This window comes from Sardina pilchardus, chromosome 12, assembly GCF_963854185.1.
Source record: "Sardina pilchardus chromosome 12, fSarPil1.1, whole genome shotgun sequence".
Classification (NCBI taxonomy): domain Eukaryota; kingdom Metazoa; phylum Chordata; class Actinopteri; order Clupeiformes; family Clupeidae; genus Sardina; species Sardina pilchardus.
The window spans coordinates 15520107-15545979 of NC_085005.1; the positions used below are offsets into that span (position 1 = coordinate 15520107).

General features: G+C 44.2%; 2 protein-coding genes across 3 annotated transcripts in view; both read left to right on the forward strand.

The window, feature by feature from the left end:
• The first annotated feature begins 38 nt into the window (after positions 1 to 38).
• On the forward strand, positions 39 to 1539 carry LOC134097720 (transcription factor Adf-1). The gene is made up of 2 exons (XM_062550662.1): positions 39 to 254; positions 897 to 1539. The coding sequence occupies exons 1-2, from the start codon at positions 119 to 121 to the stop codon at positions 1379 to 1381; spliced, it is 621 nt and encodes a 206-aa protein (XP_062406646.1). The 5' UTR covers positions 39 to 118; the 3' UTR covers positions 1382 to 1539.
• Positions 1540 to 4692: 3153 nt separating this feature from the next.
• The window catches only part of disp1 (dispatched homolog 1 (Drosophila)), a 62723-nt gene continuing 41542 nt past the window's right edge, over positions 4693 to 25873 (forward strand). The window contains exons 1-2 of one of the 2 annotated variants that reach the window (XM_062550635.1): positions 4693 to 4832; positions 7894 to 7985. The gene's annotated coding sequence lies outside the window, so the exon portion shown is untranslated. The remainder of the gene's footprint in view (positions 4833 to 7893; positions 7986 to 25873) is intronic. The other variant, XM_062550637.1, reaches the window with a different exon arrangement.

The following is a 25873-nucleotide window of genomic DNA, read 5'->3' on the forward strand; positions in this document are numbered from 1 at the left end:
TAACTGTTACGGTAGCCTCCCGTGCAATTTGCCAATACGCACGCGCATCGTCTTGTGTTTGTGAACCCAGCCAGCTAGCTGGCAAGCCTGGCTACATTCTCTCCTTTCGTTTGCCAAAATGACATTGGAAGAAAGACTAATTTCTGCTGTTTCGGATTATCCAGAGTTATACAACTCAACTTTAAATTCTTACAAGGATACCGACAGAAAGGCAAAAGCGTGGAGGGCTGTAAGTTTGCAAGTTGAAATGCCAGGTAATGATGTATCTATTTTCCAAAACAAGCTAGCTTTCTGTATGCTAAGCTTTCCTAGCTAGTTAGCTGCTCAGCGAGCTGTGAAACTGTATGGCAGCCTCGCTTGTAAGGTAGCTGACTTTGCTAGCCGGCGAAGGTTTGCATCTAATGTTAGCTCAGCTGTAAAAGTAATCACTTGTTGTCCAGTGCTTTAACGTTTTAGTCAGAGTTTGTCGGAATTGTTCCCACATTACATAACACGACGGACACGTTTTTCGTTTGAGCGCCTGAAGCTGGTATTTCTGTTCTTCCAGTACAACAAAAAGTGTTCTGGCTTGATAGCTATAGCTAACCTTAGCTTTTCGCTAGTTGCTACATTAGCTGGTAATCTCGCCGGTGTTTGAAACTACATTATACATGTATTGTTATTGCAACAGACTGTTTTAACTGTTAACGTCAGTCAACGTGTGATTTACTGTCCCTGGGTGTTTCATGTTTTCAAGTCCCATCCAACATTTGGGTCCTATAAGACAAACAGGCAAGTTAGTTGCTGTGTTCATTCAACGACTCATCCAAGTGTGAAATACATGGTTAAACATGCACGCATCCAAGACATGCTTAATTAACAAAGATCACTCTTTTGCATTTATTTTGTTTACGTAGAGGAAGACTGCCGAAGAAAATGGAAGAGCTTGAGAGACATGTTCATCAAAGATAAACGTTCTGAACAGCGACGGCGAGCTTCAGGGGGCACACATCGAAGCTGGAAGTACAGCTGGCAAATGGCCTTCCTGACCCCCTTCATACAGTCGAAGACCTCACAAGGCAATGCGGCCACAGACGATCCGGACGATGAGCGCGACGATGAAGACAGGGAGGACGAGAGACCGGCAGATGGCAATTCATCTTTTGTTATACACGAAATAGAAGGAGAACACAGTGGACTAGACGCGTCCTCTCACTTTCCTCCTTCTGGTTCCCACAAGTCCAGCAGGAAGAGGAAATGGCAGGTAGATGGGACAGATGAGTTGGAAGATGAGATGTTTCTCTTCAGCTTGCTCCCTTACCTTAGACGGCTACCTTACGCCAAGAAGAGTGCTGTAAAACTGAAAATACACCAAATACTATATGAAGCAGAGTTTCAGTAGAATTTAGCTTATCTTTAATTTACCAAGTTTTTTTTATACTAAGAGAAAATGGTTGTTCCCTCTGTATCAGTCTGTCAGAAAGTTAACACGACAACAATTGCACAACAGATGTGTTGTGACATTTTCTCTGAATAAATCCAGCCAACACATCTGACTAATTTAGTTCTCGGGTGGTTTTGTTTTACGATAAGTAGCTCTCAGCACCAAATTAATTATGTTCATATTTCATGACAATTCTACTTCCATCTTGTTTTGGAGACCTCTATGGTAACATGTCGGCCATAAAGTTATTTTTAAAATAAATGGTAAGTTTGTCAGCTTGGTGTGTTTTACGTTTCCACTGGTCACTGCAAACTGTTCCTATGCTGGTGTCACATCCTCTATGTTGCTGTTTGACATGGATGGCCCTTGTTTATGTCGATGTGATGTTTGTGATTGTCCTGTCCAGAGTATACAGTATGTACCATCACCAATGGAAAATATGAAATATTACAAGGATCACTATGATTCAGTGAAAATGAAGAAGGCCTGAAGCTTACAAACATCCAATTGTGTGTCTGAGGGGGTATCCCAAGTACTTGGCTTAGTGACTGACTTGAGTTAAAGGTGACTGACTTGAGTTAAAGGTGCAGTCAGCGATAGTATGCGATTTCAAGCCCATAATATTTTTTGTCATGTTCAACAACCATCTCCTCACAGCTGCTAGCTGCCCATTCTGTGAGTACACTGTAAAAAAATCTGATCTCTGTAGGCAGCACAGGCACTGAAAAACAGCGGGTGGACAGCTTTTCCCCCCAAACAAAAACGAAACCCAGTGTCTAGTTTCCCTGAGTGAGGGGAGAGGTGCGCTACTACCTCTGCTGTGTTTTGTTTGGTCAAAAGCGTCTGCTAATAAATGTAAATATAAACATCTAAACACAAACAAATGTGACTTCCTGCATAATCACTCACAGCACCTTTAAAGCAACACTAAAGCACTTTTCCTCTGTCGCACGCACGCTATTTGTTTATCCAGCCAATAACGATGTCCACAGACAATGTAGAGTATGTTGCATGATTTTGTGACCGTATGATGTATTTCGACATCGAAGCAAGTCAAATTTGTAGTTTCGTATGTCTCATTTCATCAAACTACAGGTACGCTACCTCATCTGGTAAAGTTACATAGTGCAGTTATAGCCGATAGAGGGCCGCAAAGTGAATGCAGAAATGCCGTTCACCCTGTTACGAGTTGATGAACCACTGAAATTATTTTGGAAACATTATTTTTAGGTACCAAAAACTCTTTCGTGTTGCTTTAACTCTTCAGGGTGAATGGTAAACCTCCTCATGGAACAGCCCTTAAGCTTTGTTTTGTGAGGAAAATGAAGACTTGGGGTTCTATTTACCACTAGGTTTGCGTAAACAATTAAGTAAACAATGTACTTGGGATACCCCCTGAAAAGTGGAGACAACATGATTATTAGTATAATTGAAAAGGCATCTCTTGTCATTACACACAGCATGTTTTGCTTTCCTTTGGAATGTTTTGAAAACTTGAGCAACACTGGGCCCTAATTTAAATGATGGGCAATGTGCAACGTGGCTCATGCATGAACTACAGCTATTGTGTGATGTGTGAGAGCATTCAGCTGATCTACTTACTGTATGTTTGCACTCAGAATTTTACTCAAAAGGCTCATCTCGCATTTGTCTTTTTATCTATCCTGCTTCCCTTCCTTCCTTGGTCCTCCGGCTCATTCCCACTGATCTATAAAGAACACTGGATAGGCTATCCCATTGTTGTTGCCCATCATTCTTTATAGATCAGCGAGATAGAGGGCTGAGGAAGGTAGGAAGGGAGGATATAAAAAGACGAATGAGAAGAGCCCATAGTGTTGAATTAGCAATAGGCCATTGACTTACCTTGTCAACAGGGGTTCAACCCTCTTCTTGCGCTGACTGGAGTTCTGGAGACACATCTTGTTCATTGTGCATTGACTTACATCATCCATTGATGAAGTGTATTGTGGCTCTGTTAAGCTGCTTTGCTCCCGTCAACTCTGTCAAAAAGTTAACAAATGTTTAATTTTTGCTGCACCAACGGAGGTCACCGGCCAATCAGATTACATTTATGCTTCAAGATACCACAGTACACCTCTCCTCCCCTAATTTTCGCAAGCTGTCCCCAGCTGGAGGTTGAGACCCTCCTAATCACTATTCTGTTTTGTCTGTTTTGTTTTTGACATGTTCATATTTTTTAAGTTTGATCTCTGGCACTTGCATTACTATATCAGAAGACGCTGACCGGCGACCTGCATGAAGCTCTGCAAATGCTTGGACCCCAATGGATGCTTGTCTGATCTTAAACTTTTAAAGTAATGGGCAAAGACAATGGTTCTGTTCGAAATGGTAAAAACTAGGCCTACTGCCTTTTAACTTAGAAAGGAATAAAGGTCGTTTTTGAAGGCAGCATCAAACAGTGAACTGTGGTAGTAGTTTTTGTCACTGAGGCTTCATCGAGCGTATAACTAATGCCCAGATGTTTGTGATATAGGGGTCATAAGAATACACTTCACCTGTATGCATCACATAATATGGTATATATCAGTGTTGTGAAATGACACCTGACAACACTGACATGATGTTCCATAAATGATGTGGTGCATGGGGGTGAATTGCGTGTTTATAATCCGACCGTGTAGCACACATATCACACATCTTGGAATTAGTTATATGTTCAGTTAAACCAAAGAAACGGTCATCACTGTTATAGTCTTTGCCTGATGCATCCCCTGTGAATCACAAATTGGTAACTGGCCGATCGATAATTGATTTTACCGGTAGTTACCACGAGGGGGCGGTAAAACAACACTATAGGCTTTTGTGACCCAAACTATGTAAACATCTGGGGGTCTCTGAAAGGTGAGTGTGGGCCATGCAATGGCTACTCTACACCCTGCGTAGGCTACGCGCCTGAAGGACTCTGTGCAACTGTGCAAAGGTATGTGCAACGTTAAAATCCGTTTCACCCTTCCCATTGATGTTCTGTGAGCCAACTGAGTGAGAGTGTTAAAAAAAAAAGTAGGCTAAAGTGCATAGGCTATGTAAAAAAAGGGAGAAAAACTGCAAACGTCTACTTAAATATAGTGACGTGATAAGGGAATTTAACTGTAGTCTAGTAGTGGCTGTGTAACTGCAAAGTGAACTTCAACATCTGCTTTGCGCTCCCCACTGATCAAAGGGTGTATTGCAAGTTTGAGGTAAGGAGTGGTGTGGGCTGGTGCAGCTGAGTCGAGTGGGCTTTGCTTTGCTTTTTCACATATCGCCATCCAATGGGATACTTCCTACTCCCTGTCCGCCGCAACGCCACAGGAGCTCACTTCCTGTTAGAGTACCACAATTCCAAACAGACAACAGGAATTTTTCGGGCGTCATGCTTGAACTCCTCCACAGGTCGGGATAAATTAAAGTAAGAGAATGCAATGTTTCTGTTCCTTCCAGCTATGTTTGGAGTGCTCTCATGGAGGCGTTGACTTTCATGTAGCCAGTGTAAGAAGTAACGCTAACCTCGCTTGAAGCATACTGTATTTAAATGCGTAGATTGCTAGCGTTACCTTCTCTTACTTAAGTAAAGTGTATGTTAATTTATTGAACACAGTAAAAACTAACCCACGGGTAATATCACTTAAAACATTTCGAACGCTACCATCCTGTAATCGTTTCTGTGGCTAACTTAACGTTATAGCGTTTATCTCTCTTCCCAGTTTTGGGGGTCAATGGATGAGAGAAAAGCGTGTTCTCGGTTAACTTACTTTCATGATGTAGTTTGCGAATAAACAGTCGGCGAAGCTTACATTCTACAGTTGCATCAGTCTTTGACCATAGGAAAACTAAGAGCTAATTTGGCTAACAGTGGCTAGCCCTTAACCATGCAAGCCAAGATGCGTCCCGCGGTGAGTTGTATTGTTGCAATGGAATGCGATTGTAGTGCGCATTGCAACGAACGGATCGATATAGTATCATTATCATTTGTCCCACGTGTGTGATGCTCGGAGAAAGTGACACAGTCAATATGCCATGGGGACATGGATATCACTATTCGTGAGGAAAGTGTGTTTCTGTTATGATGATTGTGTGATACAGAATTATTACTGGTCAGTTATTGGGTAACAAAGTCTCACGAATGTGTGGTGATTGACACTCATTTCCATTGATTACCCCTATCTTCCTCTCATCTGCTTGTGCACCTTTCATTGACCCCTCATTCAGGACAGTCAAATTTAGTTGATTTGAATTGTTTGTTTGAATCTACAAGCCTGTTGTAAGGAAGCAGGCCTGTAGGCCCCATCTAAACACCTATGTTATAGACACATTATGTAAATGATATTTAAAAGGACGTATCCAATGATATCCAGTGACACATTATCTCATTGCAGTCTGTAATCTTCCATCACCATAGCCCCAACACACACACACACACACACACTCTCACTCAACCTTGAATGTCCTTACCCCGGATAGCCTAGTCATTGGCTTGGAGTACTCCTCAAAATTGTTGGCAGTCTCTACCCATGCCTATAATTTAATTAGGCAGCCCAGGCATTTTGTCAGAAGAGTCTGTCATGACCTCTCAGGGGTTCGATGAAGGCTGAAGTCACTCTTAGGGGAAAATAGATTAGTGGTGTACTTGCCCTTGGAAAGGCTATGCATCCTCAGGAGACGGTGGCTTTCCCGACTGTTTGACCATAAATCTTAGAAACAGGGTGTGGGTTTGGCTAATTCCACATATAATTTTCAAGTGTGTGTGTGTGTGTGTGTGAGATCGGACAGTGTGTCTTTCAGTAATGAGCTCCTTACACCCACTTTACATCATATGAACGTTACCAGCAAATGTCCAGGTCACATGGTAAGCAGCCTAGTAGTATTGGAAAGTTATGAATAACATGGCAAAAATAAGCTTCACAATACACAAACTTTGTGTGTCCCCAGCCCTTGTGTGAAGTGGATTAACACATTTTTTGACGTGTGGAGCTTGTTTGTCACATTTTTCCCAGCTAAGAGGATTGTTGATTTCATTATGTTTGAAGTGTTACATTGCTGTGTCATGACCCCCATGACCTGCATGCACTGTGAAAGATGCATCTTGTGGTTTTTTTGCACGGATTTGCCTGTAAACTGAGCTTATATGAGTGGTTTATTGCCCTTTCTCGCTTTTGCTCTTTTTCTATGTCTTCATATATCGCATGGCCAGTATGTTTTCAGGCGACTTTTTTTTTTTATATCGGACCCTGATGGTAGGCCTAAGTCCATTAACAGGGCTGGAGGCACCCCTGTGATTTGTGTAGGAAGTTAATTACCCAGATGGGGTCGGTTTGCTCTGAGGTCACATGCTTCTACTGCTTCCCAGCCATGCAATTGGATGTGGGTGAGGGGGACACCCCAAGTTCAGCCCACCACTGCCCCCCTCCCCTCCACCAAAAAAGACACACACACACACACACACACACACACACACACACACACACACACACATACATACATGAGGCATGATGTGTCAAAAATGTCATATCATGATATGGCTTATGTCATATCTTGATGACAATGAATATATCACGATATTCAAATATTTCCGCAAATTCAATGACATAATGAACTAGCCTTTTTCCTTCTACATTTTGATGTATACTTGATAAACATGCGCCAATGAACACTTTCCTCATTTATGTTACTCATTAATATCATGCAAAAATATCATTATGCAACACTATCATCGATATCACTATATGACCATATAGTTGAAATTCTTATCATGGGAAAGAATTTTTACGATCAGTGATATGACATTGCCCTAACACATAAAAATGTAATCACACCATTTTCATCATTAGATGTAGTGTGAAGGATGAAGTGTATGTTCTTCTTTATGAGGGGACAGAGGGGAGGAGGCAAAAGATGACATCATATTGTAGCCTCTTGCTCCGGGAATAGTGGGTGTTGGTGGTGGTGGTGGTGGTGGTGGGGTGGGGGGGGGGGGTGGGGGTAGGATTATAGAACATGTTAAGTTAGTTAGTGTGGGCTTCCCTCCTGTCCCATAGAGGTTTGCCTCAAGGCGTTTGCATTCAAAGCTAGTAGTTCAACAGCACATCTAGGTAGGTAGGCTTGGTCTCTCTATTTTACTACATGGTGGAATTCTGGAACTGGAACTGTTCTTGTTGAGCCAGTCTTTGAATGTTGCATCTGTAATAATAACATCTTACTGTATCTCTCTAACCTTATTCAGTTTATGGTCGGTGACTGTTCTGTGTTAAGAACTGCACCTCCAATGCTCATCTTAGACAGTCTTCAAAGGAGATAATTATATGTTTATTCTTGATGATTAAAATGTATAATTAAAAGTATAATAATAAAGCAATGAGACATAGTTAAGGCTTGGTGAGCATGTTTCCTTTTTATTTTGGATTGTGGGTTCCTGCGGAGTTTCCCTCCGGTTCCCAGATTAATTTGTCGTTTTTGACAACCTCTCTTATCAGCTGCTCCTACGCAAAGTGGGGTGAGATCATCCTCTGCCAAATCTGGAGGCTGGAGTTCTAGGAGTATGCTTTTCCCATGGTTGGAGCCTTCAGTAAGTTTTTTTTTTTTTAAATATTATATTATTTATTCTGTCCCTATCAGTGGCCTTAAGTCAGGGTCAGACATTTTGAAGATCTCTGTACGGTGTGTTGAAATCTCTAGCATCTCTTTGAAATGATCTACATTTCTAGAACATCTGCTTCTTACTAAACATGGTGAATCAACTAAACCACCCGAGTTAAAAAAAAAAAAAACTGCTTCACTTGATCTTCCACTAGAGGGTGCTCACAGGCTAAGCCCAACACCATAACATTGCCCTGTAATTGGCTGGTTTGAGATACCTCATCCTGTACCTAAACCAACATGTTAGCCCAGGATGTGTGTCTGAGTGTTTCCTGGAGTGGAGTTTAGTTGTTATTGGGTAATTTACATCATACTGAACCCTTCAAAGCAATGATAATATTACTGTAGCCAAATTCCAAGCTCATTTGTTAGCTTCCTGCATTTGAAGAGCTCTCTCATTCAAGGGCTGTGATTTTTTTTAAATTTATTTTGGTCAAGCTGAAGCATTGGTTCAACCCGGTGTTTCACAAAGACAGCAGATCAGAGCAGATGAAAGATTCTCCATTCCAAATACACTGAGGTCGCATTTGCGCATTTCACTGTCACTCATGCCAGAGCTAAACATTAACTAAATATGAGCCTGGTTGCCTGAGCTGCATATTTCCAGTTAGCAAACACTGCCTTGAAGACATAACATGTCAGCTCGGATTACACACCTTCCAGCTCACATTGACTCTGACCACTTCAATGAACTGAAAGCTCTACATGTACACACACACACACACACACACACACACACACACACACACACACACAATTTAGTTTAAAAAGCATTTGTAACACTGATAGCTTTGAATTTTTCAGTATGCTTCGCTTGCCGACTAGATCAATTTTTTTCTCCTCACGTCAGATTCCAGTCTTAAGTCAATGCTGTGTATCGCTTTACTTGGTGCACAAGGAAATAAAACATAAACGGACACCCCCAAGGCTGCAGAGTTCTTCTCCGTGGGGACAGCCCCAAAGCTCACCAGCTGAAAGCCCTGTGGATGGCTCTTTTTCCTCTTGTTTTTTGAAATGGTCGTGGACCTATTTTTTGCAGGCAGCTGTGAAGGCTGCTGTGGGAGATTTATTTTGCTCAGCACGGATAGGAAACAGGGCTGCTCCCTCTGTTTATGGCCTGACTGCCTTCAGACCAGAGCCGGCTATCAGTGTCAGCGTGCTCTTATTTAATTATTTGATATTTTTCACAGATGTGAAGAAGAGCAATATTGTGGGTAAAAAGTCACATGTTTGACCTAGAATTATGACGCTTGTGTAACCTTTCTTCTGGTAGAGGGAGGGAAAGAGGAAGGGGATTCTCATCTTTATTTATCCAACGCAAAGCACATTGAATCAAGATCACTGGATGAGAAGTGGAACTTTTGAATGCTCCTCGCAAAGAGGGACACAAAGGCCGGGTTTGTGAGGCCACAACCGTGGCTGTGACTTGACATTCCCCTCTCTCTCTCTTGAGCGAGTGCCGTGCCAGATTCAACTGCAAAAACACAGAGGGGTTGTTTCCCCCGCGTTTGGCAGACCGCTGGCTGCCCCGTGATGGAGGGGCGCAGCGTTTCGGACGTTTTTTTTTTGTCTCTCTGCAGGCCCCCATCTTGGCCCGGCTCGGACAACTGGGCCCGACAGCTGTGAGCAACAGCTGCACACGGCTCCCAGGCTCTGGGTCCGATAGCACCGCAAGGAGCACCTCATGCTGATCGGCGATCAGACGCCATCGATATGGCCGTCCCTGTCCAGCAGCATCTCGTAGAAGTTTTCACATCCTCACCCCTTTCTGATGATTCATTCTGATCGGAATGAAAATGGCTCTGAATCCTTTTAAGTCTGTGGCCAACTCAGTGTAGACTATAGAAATGCTGTTCATAGATGTTCATAGATTTTATGACTACCCTGTTGACGTTAAGTTAACGTTTATTCAGTAAATTTACGACATCAGATGAGAGCAAGTAGCACCAAACTAACTCTAGTTTATAGTTTGAATATGCCAAGCCAGAAGACAGTCACGCTCTCTCTCTCTCTCGCTCTTTTTTAATGTAGCATACTATGTTTCACATGGACAGGAAAAAGTGCTACTATCCATCAAGCTGAAGACAGCCATCCCCAGTAAGGGGTTAAATTGGATCCATCCCGCTGTAGATTTACAGCCCTGTGACCCAGGGCTCTGCTGAAGTTCAGGACCTCGAGAGGTCAGTACGATCCCAGTGGAAACAGAGCCAGGTCTCTGATAAACTGACCTCTACAGGAACAGAACTGGGCTCGGAGCCTTGCCGGCATGAAAAATTTAGCATTGGGCTTGACTAGGAGAAAGGGGGGCGGGGGAAACAGAAAACAGAAAAAAGAAGTTTATAGGTTATTTCTCGTTTGAAGCCACAGCCTGCTCTTTAACCCTTAAGCCCGGGGATATCAAGTCATAAAAGAAATCAAAAGCCTGGCAGTCCTTGGGTTTTGTGTCTTTTGTATCTTACCCAAAACTATCAGTGCCTCATCCGCCGATTGGCACGGCCAATCAAAGGCGCGCAATAACTCACACTTGTCTGAGCAGCTTCGGAGTTGAATAGCCTCTGGGACTGTCAGCCTATCATGCGTGGGTCATGCCATCCAACCAGGCAATAGATCATGTCATCTCTATCATGGGGCTTTATGGGGCTGATAATTGAAACCAGGCTCTCGATAGGGCCTCCTCTGGATCGGCATCCTTAGGCAGAGGGGGAAATCGATAGTGCACGGCGCTCCTCCGAAGCTGCCTGTGAAACTTTAGAGATGCGAGATCGTCCCGTTCCGTTCTCCTTCCCGGCTATTCCCCCCCCCGAGAAGAGCCCGTTGGGACGAGCGTGGAGGAACAACGCGTGGCTCTGTCTTTCGCGTTCGCCCTCCGTACCCCTCGCTATCTCATTCCGGGGGTGCAGCTGTCACTGTTTGTATATTTGATATAGTGTGGGGATGCTGAAAAGCAACAGGTGTTGTGTATTAGTTCCACCAGTTTACTCCCCCCATGGCTTCCACCCACCCCACCCTCCCCTCCCCTCCCCTACACCCCCCACTGGCCAACTCCCGGAGAGCAGGCTGGAGTCAATAGAGTTGTCAGAGCGTATTACAGTAATATATGGCAATCTGACTTTTAAATTGACCATTGCTACAAACCAATCATCCTCTGCCTGCGCCTCCTCCTCCTCCTCCTCCTCTCCTCCTCCCCCCCCTTCTTTTTCTGGGAAGAAATTGGGGCTAAGGAGAAATAATGGCCTTCAGGTGGAGTGACCTCAAAGCCAAATCAGCGGGATGGAGATCTCTTTGAACCTTTTGTTCTTTCCTCAGCTCCTTCCTCTCAACAGGCCCCGACAGCACTGAGTTCCCTCCCCGCCCGCCCGTTTGCGCGTTATGTGTCCACTTCCTGCATGCACTGCAAAGGCCATCGTCTTGTGCTCAGTCAGAGTTAATAATGCTGTGTCTGCAAGTGGGTGATTATTTTTTTTTTTTTCCTTTTAAAAAAACGTTAATATTTTTTCGGTGTGTTTCTGATTGGATTTTTCCACATGTTTTTAAGCTTAAAAAAAAATCATGAAGTGGTGGCGTGGTTACAACTGTTGTTGCACGTATCTAATCAAATCTAAACTTACACCGAGGCCATGGTAGACATGGCATGCATTTAAAGGGGAATTTGGTCTGCAACATCCAGCGCTAGGTAAATGTATCTCATGTGTGTGAAGTAAGGTTGTGTGTCTGATCGCTTTTGAAGTGTGTTCCGGGTGACTGAGTAGACGCTTGTCTCACCAGTGCTTGTCTCTCTCACACTACCCACTCCACCATCGCCCCCACCCCACCCCGCCCCAGCCTCAAGGAAAGGTTTCAATACTCCCGCAGAGCAAAATCTCATTAGGATTTGTTGCGCGCAACACAGTGAACTGACCCCATGCCGGATTTTTTTTCCACCGGACACATATTTCTAACCACTGGTCGACCTGGTGCTCTTGAGCTTGTCCAATCACATTTGGCTCAGGCCGCCCCTGGCCTCGGGTTTCAGTTATTCCTCTGAAGATGGTTTTGTGTCTTTCCCCCTGAAACATCTACCAGCGAGTCATAATAACACACCACAAAGTAAACTGCTTTACTGGACGCTATAAATTTGGGCCGCTGCAAATCTTGTGGAATCTGCAACCGAATTCGCGTTCCCCTTTTAGAATGTGGTCCCGAAGAGGAAGCACGTTGCTTGTATTGTTTTGTGATTTAGGAAAAAAAAAAAGTGAATTGAAATGCGAGTGCTAGAGGCATCGGCACTCGCTCGTCCTTGCCAAAGGCTGCCTCTCAGACACAGGAAGTCCCGGAATGGGCCTCGAACATCAGGAACGCGGGGGCTCCTGCTGTGATTTAGATCCCCGTCGCTGTCTTGACCGGAGACAACTTGGACGGGGCCAATAATTCCGGGGCCCACTCTGCCTCCTCCTGCCTGGGTCCTCAATTAACTAGCACAGGATCAAGTGAGAGAGCTGTTTTTGAGGGAGAGCGTGGGGAGGGGGGGGATGCGCAGAAAGTGGAGCAAACTGTTGAGATTAATACTTGGCCATTTGCTTTTTATGTCCATACTTTCATGCTTACATTCATACACACACACACACACACACACACACACACACACACACACACACACTCAGCCTTGCCATCATAGTCATTAGTGTAGCACTCATTAACGGTGATTGGTGAGAGGCCTGGTCCCCAGTGACAGTGAGAGAACTGTTTTTTTGTTTTGTTGTTGTTTAAGGATATTCTCATTTGATACCAAGAAAGTGGAAACTGTAGAAGAGGGACTGTAGAGGTGAATGCCCACACGTATCTATATGGCCACACTGTCAGTCATATTCATATCCACACAGAGACACAGTGTGTCTGTGTCTGAATGCTGGTTCTTACACACACACACACACACACACACACACACACTTGCAGTTATGGTCATTATCGTCGCACTCATTAGCGTTGAACGGTGAGAGGCCTGGTCTCCACTGGAAGCCCCCTCGCCAGTGACCAGCAAGTGATCCTGACTAATGGTGCACATATGGACTCCGTAAGTCAGCATGCTGTCTGCAAAACAAGTAAGCCTTCCATGCCACGAATTTCCCTTTGTGTGTGTGTGTGTGTGTGTGTGTGTGTGTGTGTGTGTGTGTGTGTGTGTGTGTGTGTGTGTGTGTGTGTGTGTGTGTGTGTGTGTGTGTGTGTGTGTGTGTGTGTGTGTGTGTGTGTGTGTGTGTGTGTGTGTGTCTACCATTATAACCGCAGTTGTTATTCAGTCGAAAATGTAAGGAAAAGACACCATCCCCTGTCCACCTACAAAGGCAGGCTGCTTAATGATGGCTCAGTTCAAATGGGTCACAGTGTCAACCATTGTGACTTCAAGGTGAATGTCATTCATCACTGGGGCCTTCACCAATTCAGCCTGAAGTTTTGAACCCAAGCAGCGGAAAAAACAAGGTTTCAGCTTGAGGCTATTCTTTTGCTTCTTCCTCCCGCTTTTCAGCCTCCTCTCTCAGATATTAAATTAAAAGAGGTTGACCTTGAGGGGCCATGTCCAGTTCAAAAAACAGCAAGGAGGCCAAGAGTCGTCCATTCATCCTGTTCCTCTCCGTCTCCAGGCGTGTTTCAACAGGTGGATGTTGACAGGGTTAAGGGGGGGTGTGTGTGGTGTGTGTGTCTATGTGTGTGTTTTAGTTTCCCTGGTAACTACATATGGGGTGAGCAAGTCTGTGAACTTCTATTGGAGATAGTAACTAATCTCTTTCATTGTGCTTGCAGTAATGCGTCTTTTCAACCAACCTATTTTCCAGACACGGGGGTAGCGATGACACATTACGGCGCCTTGAGTTGACTTGTGTTCCGCAGATACTTTTATTTTAAAGCAACACAGACCTGAAACAGTGGTTTAGAGACGGAACCCGGGCCGACCGATTATCAGGCAGTGACATTGCCACAGTTCCACCGCGCCCTCAGAATAAAACAGTTGGAACAACTAATGATGAGAACATCATTATTTGGCAACCTCTTCCTGTAAGGATACAGTATGTGCAACCCATTATGCTTTCTTTGGCCCTCAGTTCTAGACATTTATCCAGCTGGGATGAGTAGAAAGCAGGCTATTCCAGGCGACCCTTATAGCTTTCCATATTTTTGGATGTAGGTTAGAACCTCAGTGTCCACCTCTTTTTTTTTTGCTAGAGGGCTTTTATACAGTATATTCTAGATCAACCAACAGTGCAGTAGTTTTAGCAGCTTGACCTCTTTGCTGCTGACGTGGTTCTCAGGAGAAATGTCAGCTTCCAAAAAGCCCACTTGCCCAGCTGCCGTCATAAGTTCATCTTGATGCCTTATCCTGAAAAATGGTCTGTCTTTTAGTCCGGTCCTGTGTTTGCATTTCTACTGAAAGACTTCCAAGACCTTGACCTACCCCCTCCCCCCCCACCCCCACCCTCTCTCCCACCACCACCACCACCAGCGAGTGTACCCTAATTCAATAAGAGATAAATTGGAAAAATGTGCAAACGCAAGCCATATTCCAAATGGCCAGACAGAGAGCTAGAGAGATAGAGTGAGTGAGTTGGAGGGAGAGAGCGAGAGAGAGATGGAGTGAGATAGAGAGAGAGAGAGGGAGAGAGCGAAGTGGATAGCCACATACTCCTTTGCTCCTTGCCATAAATCTCCCCAGAGTTCCATCTGTGTGTCTCCGAAAAAAGGCCTTCACAAAATGTCCATTACACTGACACAAACCAGAGGACAGAGAGCGAGCGAGAGCGAGCGAGAGAGAGAGAGAGAGAGAGAGAGAGAGTGGGAAAGGAGCGCCAGTATGCTAAGCTTGGAGACTGCCCAAGAGAACCCCCCCCCCCCCCCCAACACACACACACACACACACACACACACACACACACCATCCCTCCGGGCCAACTGATTGGGTTGCCATGCCGCAGTGATGGCGGCGAGTAAGTTTTGGTTCCCTCGAAGTTCCACTGCCCCTTTTTTTTTTCTTTTTACTTTTCGCCTCAGTCCATTGTTTGAATGGAGCCCTGTGAAGTAAGTAACACTCCAGGTCTAAAACAGCTTGAGGAGAAGAAGTGTCGCTTGCCAAGCAAATGCATTTAGCATGCTGCTCCCTTCTAGGGATGTCGGTTTGATGACGGCGGCCAATGTTTTGCATAAGTGGAAAGTTTACGATTTAGCTGCGGTTTAAAGATCAAGTTATGCAGCCATGCCGTGGGAAGTGAAGGGCTTAATGGTGCGCCAGTGCAGTCTATCAGTTTATGAATGGCTGTCATCAAAAAAAAAAAGAAGAACAGAGATCATTTCAAGTCAATTGATGTATTAACTCTGCTTACGTAAGTAGTAGTTGAATGCACGAGAGGGAGACTGGCAAACATTTCTCTTGAATGTTTTTTTTTTTTTTTTTTTATGAAACTGTCGGAGAATGAGTTTTCCACTCCATTGAGTTAAATGAATGCTCATTCTGCTTGGGCTTTTGGTGCTGTTTCAGTACAGTTTTTTTTTACTGAGCTGAGACATTGCACAGTCACCATTCCCAAAGCCCTGTGTGTGTATTTGGGTGTGTGTGCTTAAGCGTGCAAGTGAGCGCATCTGTATGCACGGCACGCACTAGGGTTTAACGATATCAGTTTAGCTGATATCCGCCACCACTGGCCAATATATAGTTTTTTATTTTAATGATAGTTTGAACTTTAACTTACTTTTTTCCCAGTGTTGTCTGGGTATTCTTCTACTTTTAGCTTTGTAAATTATGATTTTTCCTGGTGGTGTCTGGGTTGTTTCTCATAGAAAATGTCTGCATATTAAGTCATAATAATTCAGTGTATGCCTTTTGCTTCTGCAACAGACAAATAAGGAATAATCCCAAAATCATAAGCCATTATTGATTATTGGCCATCCGAAACCATTAGATATTGATATGAGTGAATAATCCCAAGCACTTGTACATGTAGCCCAGTGGTTCTCAGACTTTTTGTTTCGCGACCAAACATTAGTCAAGTCTTGTAATCCCCCTTCTCTCATTACCCACTGATTTAATAGCGCACATTGAAATACAGAAACACAGAATTGTTTTTCTTGCAGCCATGTTGACATTGATGTTAATGTCCGTGACGGGCTTTGGTAATCCCATGTATTATCAGAGACGGTTGATTATATAGCTGTCAACATTGAACATTGAAAATAAGGGAAATTTCCCAGGTTACTCATCCAAAATATGGGGAAATTTCAACATTCATCTTTCTGTTGCTATCCCTCTGCTGACAGCAAGAATTCCTACTTTGCACTTTGCTTACAGATTGCCGTCAAACCGTGCTCTCACACCAACCACACCGTTATCTTAAATAGGCCAACATCACTCTAAGGTCGCCTTCAAGCAAGCAAAACGATGCTTTGAAAACGTCTGTTTCACCTGAAGGGCAAGGGGGTAGCAACAGGACAACAGCACAGAGACTGACAGGTCGGATGGTAGGACTAATGTTATATTAAAATAACATGTTAAAATATGTGAGAAACCTGGGAGAACAGGAGGGTTGATGGGTAATGTATGGGTTGATAAGTTAAATATCTTTGTAATTGTTTTACCCCTTGGTGATGCTCTCTTTACGATGTCAATTAACTTAGCACGAAATTAGCACACTTTTGAAGTAGTTAAATTTTTTTGCCTGTATTCTGCTTCTCAACATGAACCTGTGTGTGCCAACACAAACACACACATGCAGACACATGCACTCTGTATATGCGTGTGTGTGTTTGTGTGAGCGTGTGTATGCATTTGTATGCATATGTGTTTGTGTGGGCACACACTCTACTCGTGTGTGTATGTGTGTGCTTGTGTGTGCTTGTGGGTGTTTGTGTTGGCTCCACACTCTCTACTCTCACGTGTGTGTGTGTGTGTGTGTGTGTGTGTGTTCGTGTGTGTGTACTTACGTGTATGTCTGTGAGGGAACACTGTACGTACACTGAGTCTCTGCTAAGCGTGGGCACAGCACAGCTCGTGCCCTGACATACTCGCAGCGTTCATTAATGAGGTTTTCCGCAGACCTGGCAGCCTGGTCCGCTGGCCCCATTATTGTGGAGTCTTTGTGGGGCCTGATTGGGTCGTCTGAGCCCTGCCAACACTCTTCCAGACCTTGAGTCCCCCCTCTCTCCAACAGAACACCGGCTAATGGAAGTTACTGTAAGTTACTTAAAGAGAGGCCAGAAGGTCATAAATGCACACTCAAAATCTGTGTGTGTGTGTGTGTGTGTGTGTGTGTGTGTGTGTGTGTGTGTGTGTGTGTCTGTGTCTGTGTGCCCTTTTGTGTGGGACAGATTAAAGTAACTTGTCGCCTGCAACCCATTAATATCTTGATCCATTAACGTAATGATTCATAGGAGCACTGGACACACGTCTTCTGTTAAACATGCTCAGTTATTGATCTTTGCAAGTCGGTCTAGCATCTGTTGAAACAAAGAGCCTCTTACATTGTAATGTTCAGCCAGTTCCTTTTAATTCTCCCTCTCCCTCTCTTTGTTTCACTCTCTGTCGCAGTCTTGCCGCACTCACTTGGGACACATTCACCCTTACTCACACACACACACCCACTTAAAGGTACACAAATGCAGACACACACTCGCATTTCCTAACACACTTTGGCAGACGCATGGACACATTCACCCTTACTCATACACACACGTGAACACACACACACACACACACACACACACACACACACATGCACTCACATGCACTCACACACGCACTCACACACTCTTATAGGTACACTCATACAGACACAAACTCGCACTTACCGGCACACTCGCACACACTTTGGCAGATTCGTGGGGGCCTTACGTCACTCTCCCTGACTCTGCTCTCCCTCGTCCCTCGTCCACCCCTGTTGCACTACCGCCAGGCTGGACGCGTGCCCTGTCCCAATGGCCTCGCTCCCCTTCTCCCTCCGGGCCGACAAACACACCAGCTTAGACAAACACCGGCAATAATGCGAGGAAGTGAGTCAGCTGGCTCGCCTCGCGCCACGCCAGTGCTTTTTTCCCCCTTCTTCTTCCTTCTTCAAGTGCCCTTGATATCGGCCTCTTGTCTTGATTAGGGCCCTCGTTTTGAAAACCGCCAACTGTCTTGTGTTTCCGCAGCTCGAGGTCGTTTGTCTTGTATTGGGCACTCTTTTATCGATGTGCGCAACCAGACGGTGGTGATTGAGTTAAGGTGAGCATTTACAGTTGAGTTTGTTTGTTTGCTTTCTTTTCCACCCTATGTGGTAGTGAAGTCACGTCCCCAACGTACTGTAAATTTCAAACTATTAGCCGCTGCTTATACATTGATTTTTGCATAATTTCTTCTGCTATGAGGTTAATACACAGAGGCAGTTGATATGGTATCAATATGTTTTTTGTTTCTTTTAACTTGTATAAAACACTGTCCTGTGGCTTATACACAATGTGGCTAATACACAGGAAATTATTGTATTTGTTTAACGTAAAAAAAAGATTTGAATTTGTAGGATCGTTGTGATAATGTAGCATCAACCTCTCTGTCACTGTCAGTCACATGGTGGTAAGATGGTGGCAAGTGTTCTTATTGCACAACTGGTAGACGTGTGGGAGTCTGCTCATCCCCCCCAGCACCTCAACTCGGCAGGCCGGTGTAGTGGAGGGGTGGTGTGTGTGTGTGTGTGTGTGTGTGTGTGTGTGTGTGTGTGTGTGTGTGTGTGTGTGTGTGTGTGTGTGTGTGTGTGTGTGTGTGTGTGTGTGTGTGTGTGTGTGTGTGTGTGTGTGTGTGTGTGTGTGTGTGTGTGTGTGTGTGTGTGTGTGTGTGTGTGTGTGTGTTGGAGGGGGTGGTGGTGGTGGTGGTGTGTGTGTGTGGGAGGGGGGGGCTGTTGTTCGTCACGGGGGTGTCCAGAGCTGCCCAGAGTCGTGCCGCTGCTTCTCTACCGTAAACACAGCTGTTTTATGGACCTCTCAAGACCAGTAGGAGAGCTACTGAGCCCACAGATGAGGTTAAGTGCGTGGAGTTTTATTCCCCATGGGGAACCTGTAAAAAGCACCGATGCTGGCTACGTTTCTCCAGTGTTACAGTTTCTTTTTTTATGTGCGTTAAGGTTGACTTATCTTTTGTATACAGAGACGTCGTTTTTTAGGGGCTTCATGAGATTGTAATGCGTTTATACTCGTGCAGCTGATCACTGTTTCTACTTTCCAGCATGCCTCCTAACTGCTGCAAGTGTTTGAATGCTTTCATCTCTGGAGATATTTTTAAAACCCTCATATTTCTTCCGTGGGGTTTCCAAAAAAATGAGAGTTGTTTTTGTGTGAGCGTGCTTTCAATTTAGGCACCCTCACTCAGCCACCCCCTCCTCCCTTCAGCCAAAAACCAAAAACAGCTTTGTTTTTGCAACTATCGCGCAAATGACATTCCCAAAACCCCAGGTCAGCTCAGAGAACTTGCCTAATTGGCCATTAGCTGTGCTACTGTAGCCAATCAGGTGGATTTATGGAGTGCATATCAGAATGAGGTAGAATTGAGTAGTGTTGTTTGTTGATGTGCACTACCAGGTGTGCAGAGTCGGCTTCATGGACCCACTCTATTATGTACCTTTTTAGTCTTTTCTCTCCTCTTTCCATCTTTCCTCTTCTTTTCTCTCTTCCTCTCTGTCTCTCTTTCTTTCTCTCTCTCTCTCTGCCTGCTGTTATTGTTACTGATAGGAGGCAGCTGCAGGCCGTGTGCCTTTTTGTTTTCTTTAAAAGGTTGGCAGAGGCTGCGCCACCTTCTTCTCTGGCACATCCGGAGTGTGTGTGTGTGTGTGTGTGTGTGTGTGCAAGAGAGAGAGACAGACAGAGTGTGAGAGTTAGAGTGTGTATTTATGCACTTCATAATTACATTGATCTGGGAGAGTTTAACATTTATTTAGATTTTTCTTGAAAACAAACCACTCTCTCCTTCCAGTCGAGTATTGATTTTGCTCTCATTTTCTGGGAATTTATTTGCATAAGGGTTCTCCTTATGTTCAATCTTACCGTGTTTGGTTACATTACATGTGACGGGAATATTCAAATTTTGCCAGTTGAATAAGACACAAAACAAAGGCCCGTTTCCGTGTGTGTGTGTGTGTGTGTGTGTGTGTGTGTAGAGGAGACTGTTCCTCTCCCTTGATTGAGAGAAATTGTCAGTCCGGAGGCGTGGACTACAGAAACCAGATGTTGGCTTCCTTTCGCTGTGTCCATAACCCTAAAAGAACCATGACAGTATGGGCCTGGTATTGCAGCCCTGCAGATAGTACAGCACGGACTGACTGCACTTAAACACTCAGTCGAAGCTGAGTGGTCTCTGCTATTTCCTCTCTCTAAGAGAATGAAAATCTTACTGCCACTTCCGTAACTCTATCATTCTGCCCTCTGTGTTTCACTCTATTTCTGTCGTCAGTGGCCTCAGTGCATTCATTTTATCTTCATCATGAAGACTTGGTCCAGATGCCTAATTGCTATGTTTTCTGGTCTGTTCGGTGCACCCATCTAAAAATCAACTTAAATCATAAAATAAGTACACTTAAAATGCCCTGTTAAGTTCTTTAACATTACTTTAACTATCCGGTCATTAGTCATTACTTTGGCATTAAGTTTCCAAATTTTTCTAAGTATTTACCGTTCAGAGTTGTGTAGTGGTTTGGGTGGGGTTTTTTTGTACAGGCACACAAAACATGTTTAATCATTTCCCTTTGAATAGAGAGTAAATTCTTTATCTACTCAACATTTCATAATGAAACTGCAATGTGTCAATGATGCATTATAATAATCTCCAACACTCAATTGCAAGGTGATACTTGGTAAATAAGGACTGTAATGTTTTAATCTTGCCTCAGAGTCTACAGCCTGATTTGCCCATTGAATGTTGTTGGAGGTTTTTTTGTGTCTGTCTGACATTGATTTGCCTTGTAAACGTCTGCAGTATTGGACCTTGACGGTACTAAGAAAAAGATTTAACTATCTGCACTGCCAATATCTGTTAACTAGTTGTTGAATAGTGCCTGCCGCTTAAAGGTAGTTGATTTTAAAGATTAGCTAGTGCTCAAATATGGGAGGTTTTTAATAGGCTATTCCTGTAAATGCAAGGAGAGATAACAATACAGAAATCTGCAGAAATGTTGTGTTAAAGTGTGCTGAAACCATGGTCAAAACATACAACACATACTTAACATGTATATTTTGGCGTTTAAAAATTGAGTTTGGTTTGTGCTATATCCAAGTTTTGACTTATCAGTCTCTGAGGGATAGAAGCAGCAAAGCATTATTGATTTAAACGGCATTTTATGGGAATTGAAAAGTAGACGGGTAGAGATTACAAATGGTGATAAATTATGAAATGATTTGGATAATGGAATGATGATTTGATTGAAAAAGTTGTGATGTGATGAAAACAGAGCCACGTCCCCACCCCACCACCAACACACACACACACACACACACACACACACACACACACACACACACACACACACACACACATACACATACGCACACACGCACACACATACACATATCACGTGCAATGCAAAATTGCCATTTATCATTCAAGGGAAGTGGCCTAGGGGTATAAGTAATAATTTATTGTTTCAAATGGAGGTGATGAAAATGTATGTGACTGATCTTTTATATTTTAAAGATTGGGTTCTGACTTGATGGCAATTACACAGTCAACCACATATGCATAAACTGCATTTTGCGGCTTTCATCCAAACACAATGCATAAATCACATTTGGAAGTTGTCATCCAAGTAATTTCCCCGTGGGAGGAAGACGCTTGGGAACAGCAGCAGGTCGGCGGTGGACTTAGATCTGGTGACCCCTCTTAATTAAACCTGGACGTTTTTTTTCCCCTGTTCTCCCGGTTTCTCCTGGGAACCCTGGAATCCAGAGCTTCGTCCTGGAACAGGTGTGGCGTCGCCCCTCGCCATCTCTGGCAAACCTCAGAGCTCCGAAGCCTGCCCAGAAATATGGGTGGATAATCACAGGAGGGATCGATTGGGGAGAACGGCTCTACCCCTTGAGATACGTGACTTGGCACTATCAAAGCAGATAGGAATCATGTGCTTGTTCTAATATGAACCACATTGGCTGCAGAGAAGAAAAAAAACATCATAACGCCGTCACCATAACTTTCTGGGGTGTTATTTATGTCGACAACATGTTTGTTTGAAATCTCGATGACTGATTACTGTTTGCTCTGTGTAACGTCCAGCATGAGGGGGTCGCAGTGCAACATAGAGCTGATGATACTAGTTTCTGTACGACACGCATTTCCTGGCGTAGTATTGATGCGTCTCTTACCAAGTTAGCTCTGGGAGATGTGATGGGAGGAGAGGTGAAGTCGCCGCCGGCTGTTATTCTTATGCCCTGGCAGCCTCCCGCCCACGCAAGAGTGATGGCAACAGGTGTGTGAAAGTGACAAGTCTGGAGGTTTTTTTTTTTTTTCTGCTCAAGTTTTGTAGCCTGAGGTTTTGACGTTACTCAGACAAGCATCGTGGGTTCTAGTCCTCTAGTCTGCTCTAGGCTTTCAGCAGTGAGTTTCATTTCAAGGGGCATTGGATTTTTTTTCCTTTTTTCTTTCTTTCTTCCTTCATCCATTGATTTTTTTTCTTTACTCTTTCTTTTTCCCCCATTCTTTAATTTGTTTAGAGAGGATTACTCCGGTCGCATTTGGCTTTGCCATTAGTTGGCCCCCTCCCAGTCTCCCTCCCTGTTCCTTGGCTTTCATCACCAAAGATTTCCCATGTTGATATCCCCGTGTCATCCGAAACGCTCTTTTTTCCCCCCTTGGTCCTAAAACCCTAGGCCCGCGTGGAGTACAGTGTTAGTTTCAGAAGCAATTTACATATCTAGCATGAAATCAAACAGCTGAAACAAGACAAGCAGGGCAGAGACCGAAAAAGGGAGAAAATGAAGTAATGAGAGGGAGGGAGTGAGTGAGAACGAAAGAGAGAGAGAGAGAGAAGAAAGAGAGAAATGGAGAGAGCAAGCTTCTGGCAAGGTCCCAGCCACAGCGGCAGTTACTAATCTACTTTCTCCACTTTGCTTTTTTTTTTTTTTTTTTTGCTGTCCTTGGCTGTTAAGCACTTCAGGAACACGCATCTTAAGTGTTCTTTCAAGTCACCCCTTCCAGACACCCACCCACGCCTCGGCAGTTTTGGTGTCATGTGTACATGTATATAGCTTTGTATACAGTTGGGAGGTCACAAAGAAATATCAACTTTTTTTTTTTTTTTAAGTGTGTTTGGGGGGTAGGAGGTGGGAGAGATTAAATTCAGCTAGAGTATGTTTTGGCATTCATCCCTGGGCTGTGTAAAGTAAAGGTTTTCATAAGGCTCTTGCCCGATTTGGTTTATCCTGCTGCCTGGCATGGCACACCATGACTTTTTTTTTTTTTTTTTTCCCCTTTCGAGTTTCTCGGGGGTCTTGAAAGGGCCTCTTTGATTTCTTTGATGCCTTGCAGTTGGCGGAAGAAGTCAGCAAGGCTTCCATTCGAATGAACCCTGAGCCGCAGAGAATCCTCGACCCCGAGTCATTAAAGATCATGTTTAAGTCCAGGGAAAAGCGCACCATGATTTTGCTCAGATAGCTCAGTTGGTTTTGTGGTTATCTGGGGATCTGTCATTTGGCCCGAGTAGACCCCGTCCCGAGCAAAAGCTCTGTGCCATTTTCCAAACATAAAACAAGGGCAGTGTTTTAAGCGATTGGAAAGGGCATGGCTTTCTTGTAGCAGCAAACCAAGGATTCCACCCGCTGTCCAAGAATATGAAGAGGCAGTGCAAAACACTCCTCATCATCATGTCATATGGGTTATTACTAAGTGTGCGTGCGTGCATGCATGTCTCTGTGTGTGTGTGTGTGTGTGTGTGTGTGTGTGTGTGTGTGTGTGTGTGTGTGTGTGTGTGTGTGTGTGTGTGTGTGTGTGTGTGTGTGTGTGTGTGTGTGTGTGTGTGTGTGTGTGTGTGTGTGTGTGTGTGTGTGTGTGTGTGTGTGTGTGTGTGTGTGTGTGTGTGTGTGTGTGTGTGGGGGGTGTGTGTGTTAATCTCCTCTTCTCCCGGGATTGTGTTGCCGGAGTGATGGGAAAAGCTATTTGGCCTGGGAGATAGTGTGGACCGTGTGAGGAGAGGAATCCGCCGCGCACCTTCTGTGGAATGTGTCTGTTTACAAGGCTGATCCCAGCCAGTCAGCTACTGGGCTCGGCGCGAGATGAGAAGGAGAATGGGAAAGACGGGGTGTGTATGTGTATACATGTCTGGCCTACATGAGAGAAAGAAATAGACAGACAGAGAGAGAGAGGGAAAGAAGGAGGGAGGGAGGGAGGGAGTGAGTGAGAAGAATGTGGAGAAATTCCTACTTGGGATGCACCCAGCCAGATTCACTTAATGGATTCACGTGATGAATTCAAGTGATTATCCTCACCATATCCCCAATTCACCTGTACAAAATATTCAAATGAAATTGCTGTCACTGAATTAATCATGGTAAGAAAAACGCAGACACCTAGATGTGTAGAAAAGCATGTTTAGCCCTCAGCATAATATTTAACAGCGGCAGGGAGGAGTGTCATGTAATTTACCACTGTTGGATAACGCCTCTCCTGGCCGCTGCGCTGATAGACTTCTGCTGCTGCTGCTGCTGCTGCTGCGTGAGTGGGTTCAATGAGGTGGACTGACTCCTTGTGAAGTGTGTGTTGACCACCACTCTGACCAGACCTGATTGCAGTAATGGGCCCCGCTCGGCCCACGCTGGGTCTGAAACTCTGGTCTTGTGAGGACGATGAAATGGTCAGCGCAGGCAAGCGAGATGCGAATTCCTTGGGCCGAACGATCGTGGAGAGTTAGGGCTCTCGTGTAAATCGAGAGGGAGCATTCCTTGGAAAGATATCAGAGTGCATTTCTTTTCTTTTCGTTTTTTTAAATAGTTCTCTGGAGTGTTGATATCACATTTGCACATGAATTAATGAATTACTTTTTTCTTGTTTTAAGACAGCCGTGTTTTCCCCTCTTACAGTTTGCTTGGCAAAATGTGTAGCTTGCTGATGTAACGAGCATCTAGAGGATATCCTGAACCATTTTTACTAGTCACGTGTAAAACAATCATATCGTAATTATTTGTTCCTTCTGAAAGAGAGAGAGAAAAAAAAAAACCTAAACAGCACCGCGGTGAGGCGGGATTTATTTTCTTGTCAAATGCTAATGATGCTCCTTTCCCCTCTCTCTTAATACGGACCACATGCTTCCTGTGGTAAATGGTTACATACGTACATATCTTGGATGCACGGAGAGAAAGGAGAGAGAGAAGGAGAAAGAGGAGAGAGAGAGAGAGAGAAGAGGGGAGGAGGAGGAGTGCAGGAGAGAGCAAGAGGCCGCCATAAAAAAGTGATGTTGATACACAGTGTCACAGGATTATGGATTCTTACCTTACATCACTCTTTAATCCCCTCGGTGTGGAGGTTTGAAGGAAACGTTGACGCCGGGGCTGTGGTCAGTGTTGAGTTAAACTATAGCCTCTCTGGCAGTCAGGCCGTTGCTTTTAGGATTATTGCCAGAGGATATAGCAAATGACCACATTTCTTGAGCGTGTTATTTATTTATTTATTTATTTTAAAGAATCACTATAAAATAGACTGTTCATTTGCAAGTATGTTGCAAAAAAATAAAGAAATAAATAAATCACCAACCAGAAAAAAAACTTTCCAATGGCTGTTCCAATGGATCTTTATTTTATACTCTCATTTCAGAAGTTATATATTTCTGTCCACGCTGGGTTTCTCAAAGCGAGTTC

Coding starts and splice junctions, on each gene's coding strand:
- LOC134097720 (XM_062550662.1), top strand. CDS start 119: ATGACATTGGAAGAAAGACTAATTTCTGCTGTTTCGGATTATCCAGAG. Junction 255..896: donor TTTGCAAGTTGAAATGCCAG/GTAATGATGTAT, acceptor TTGTTTACGTAG/AGGAAGACTGCCGAAGAAAA.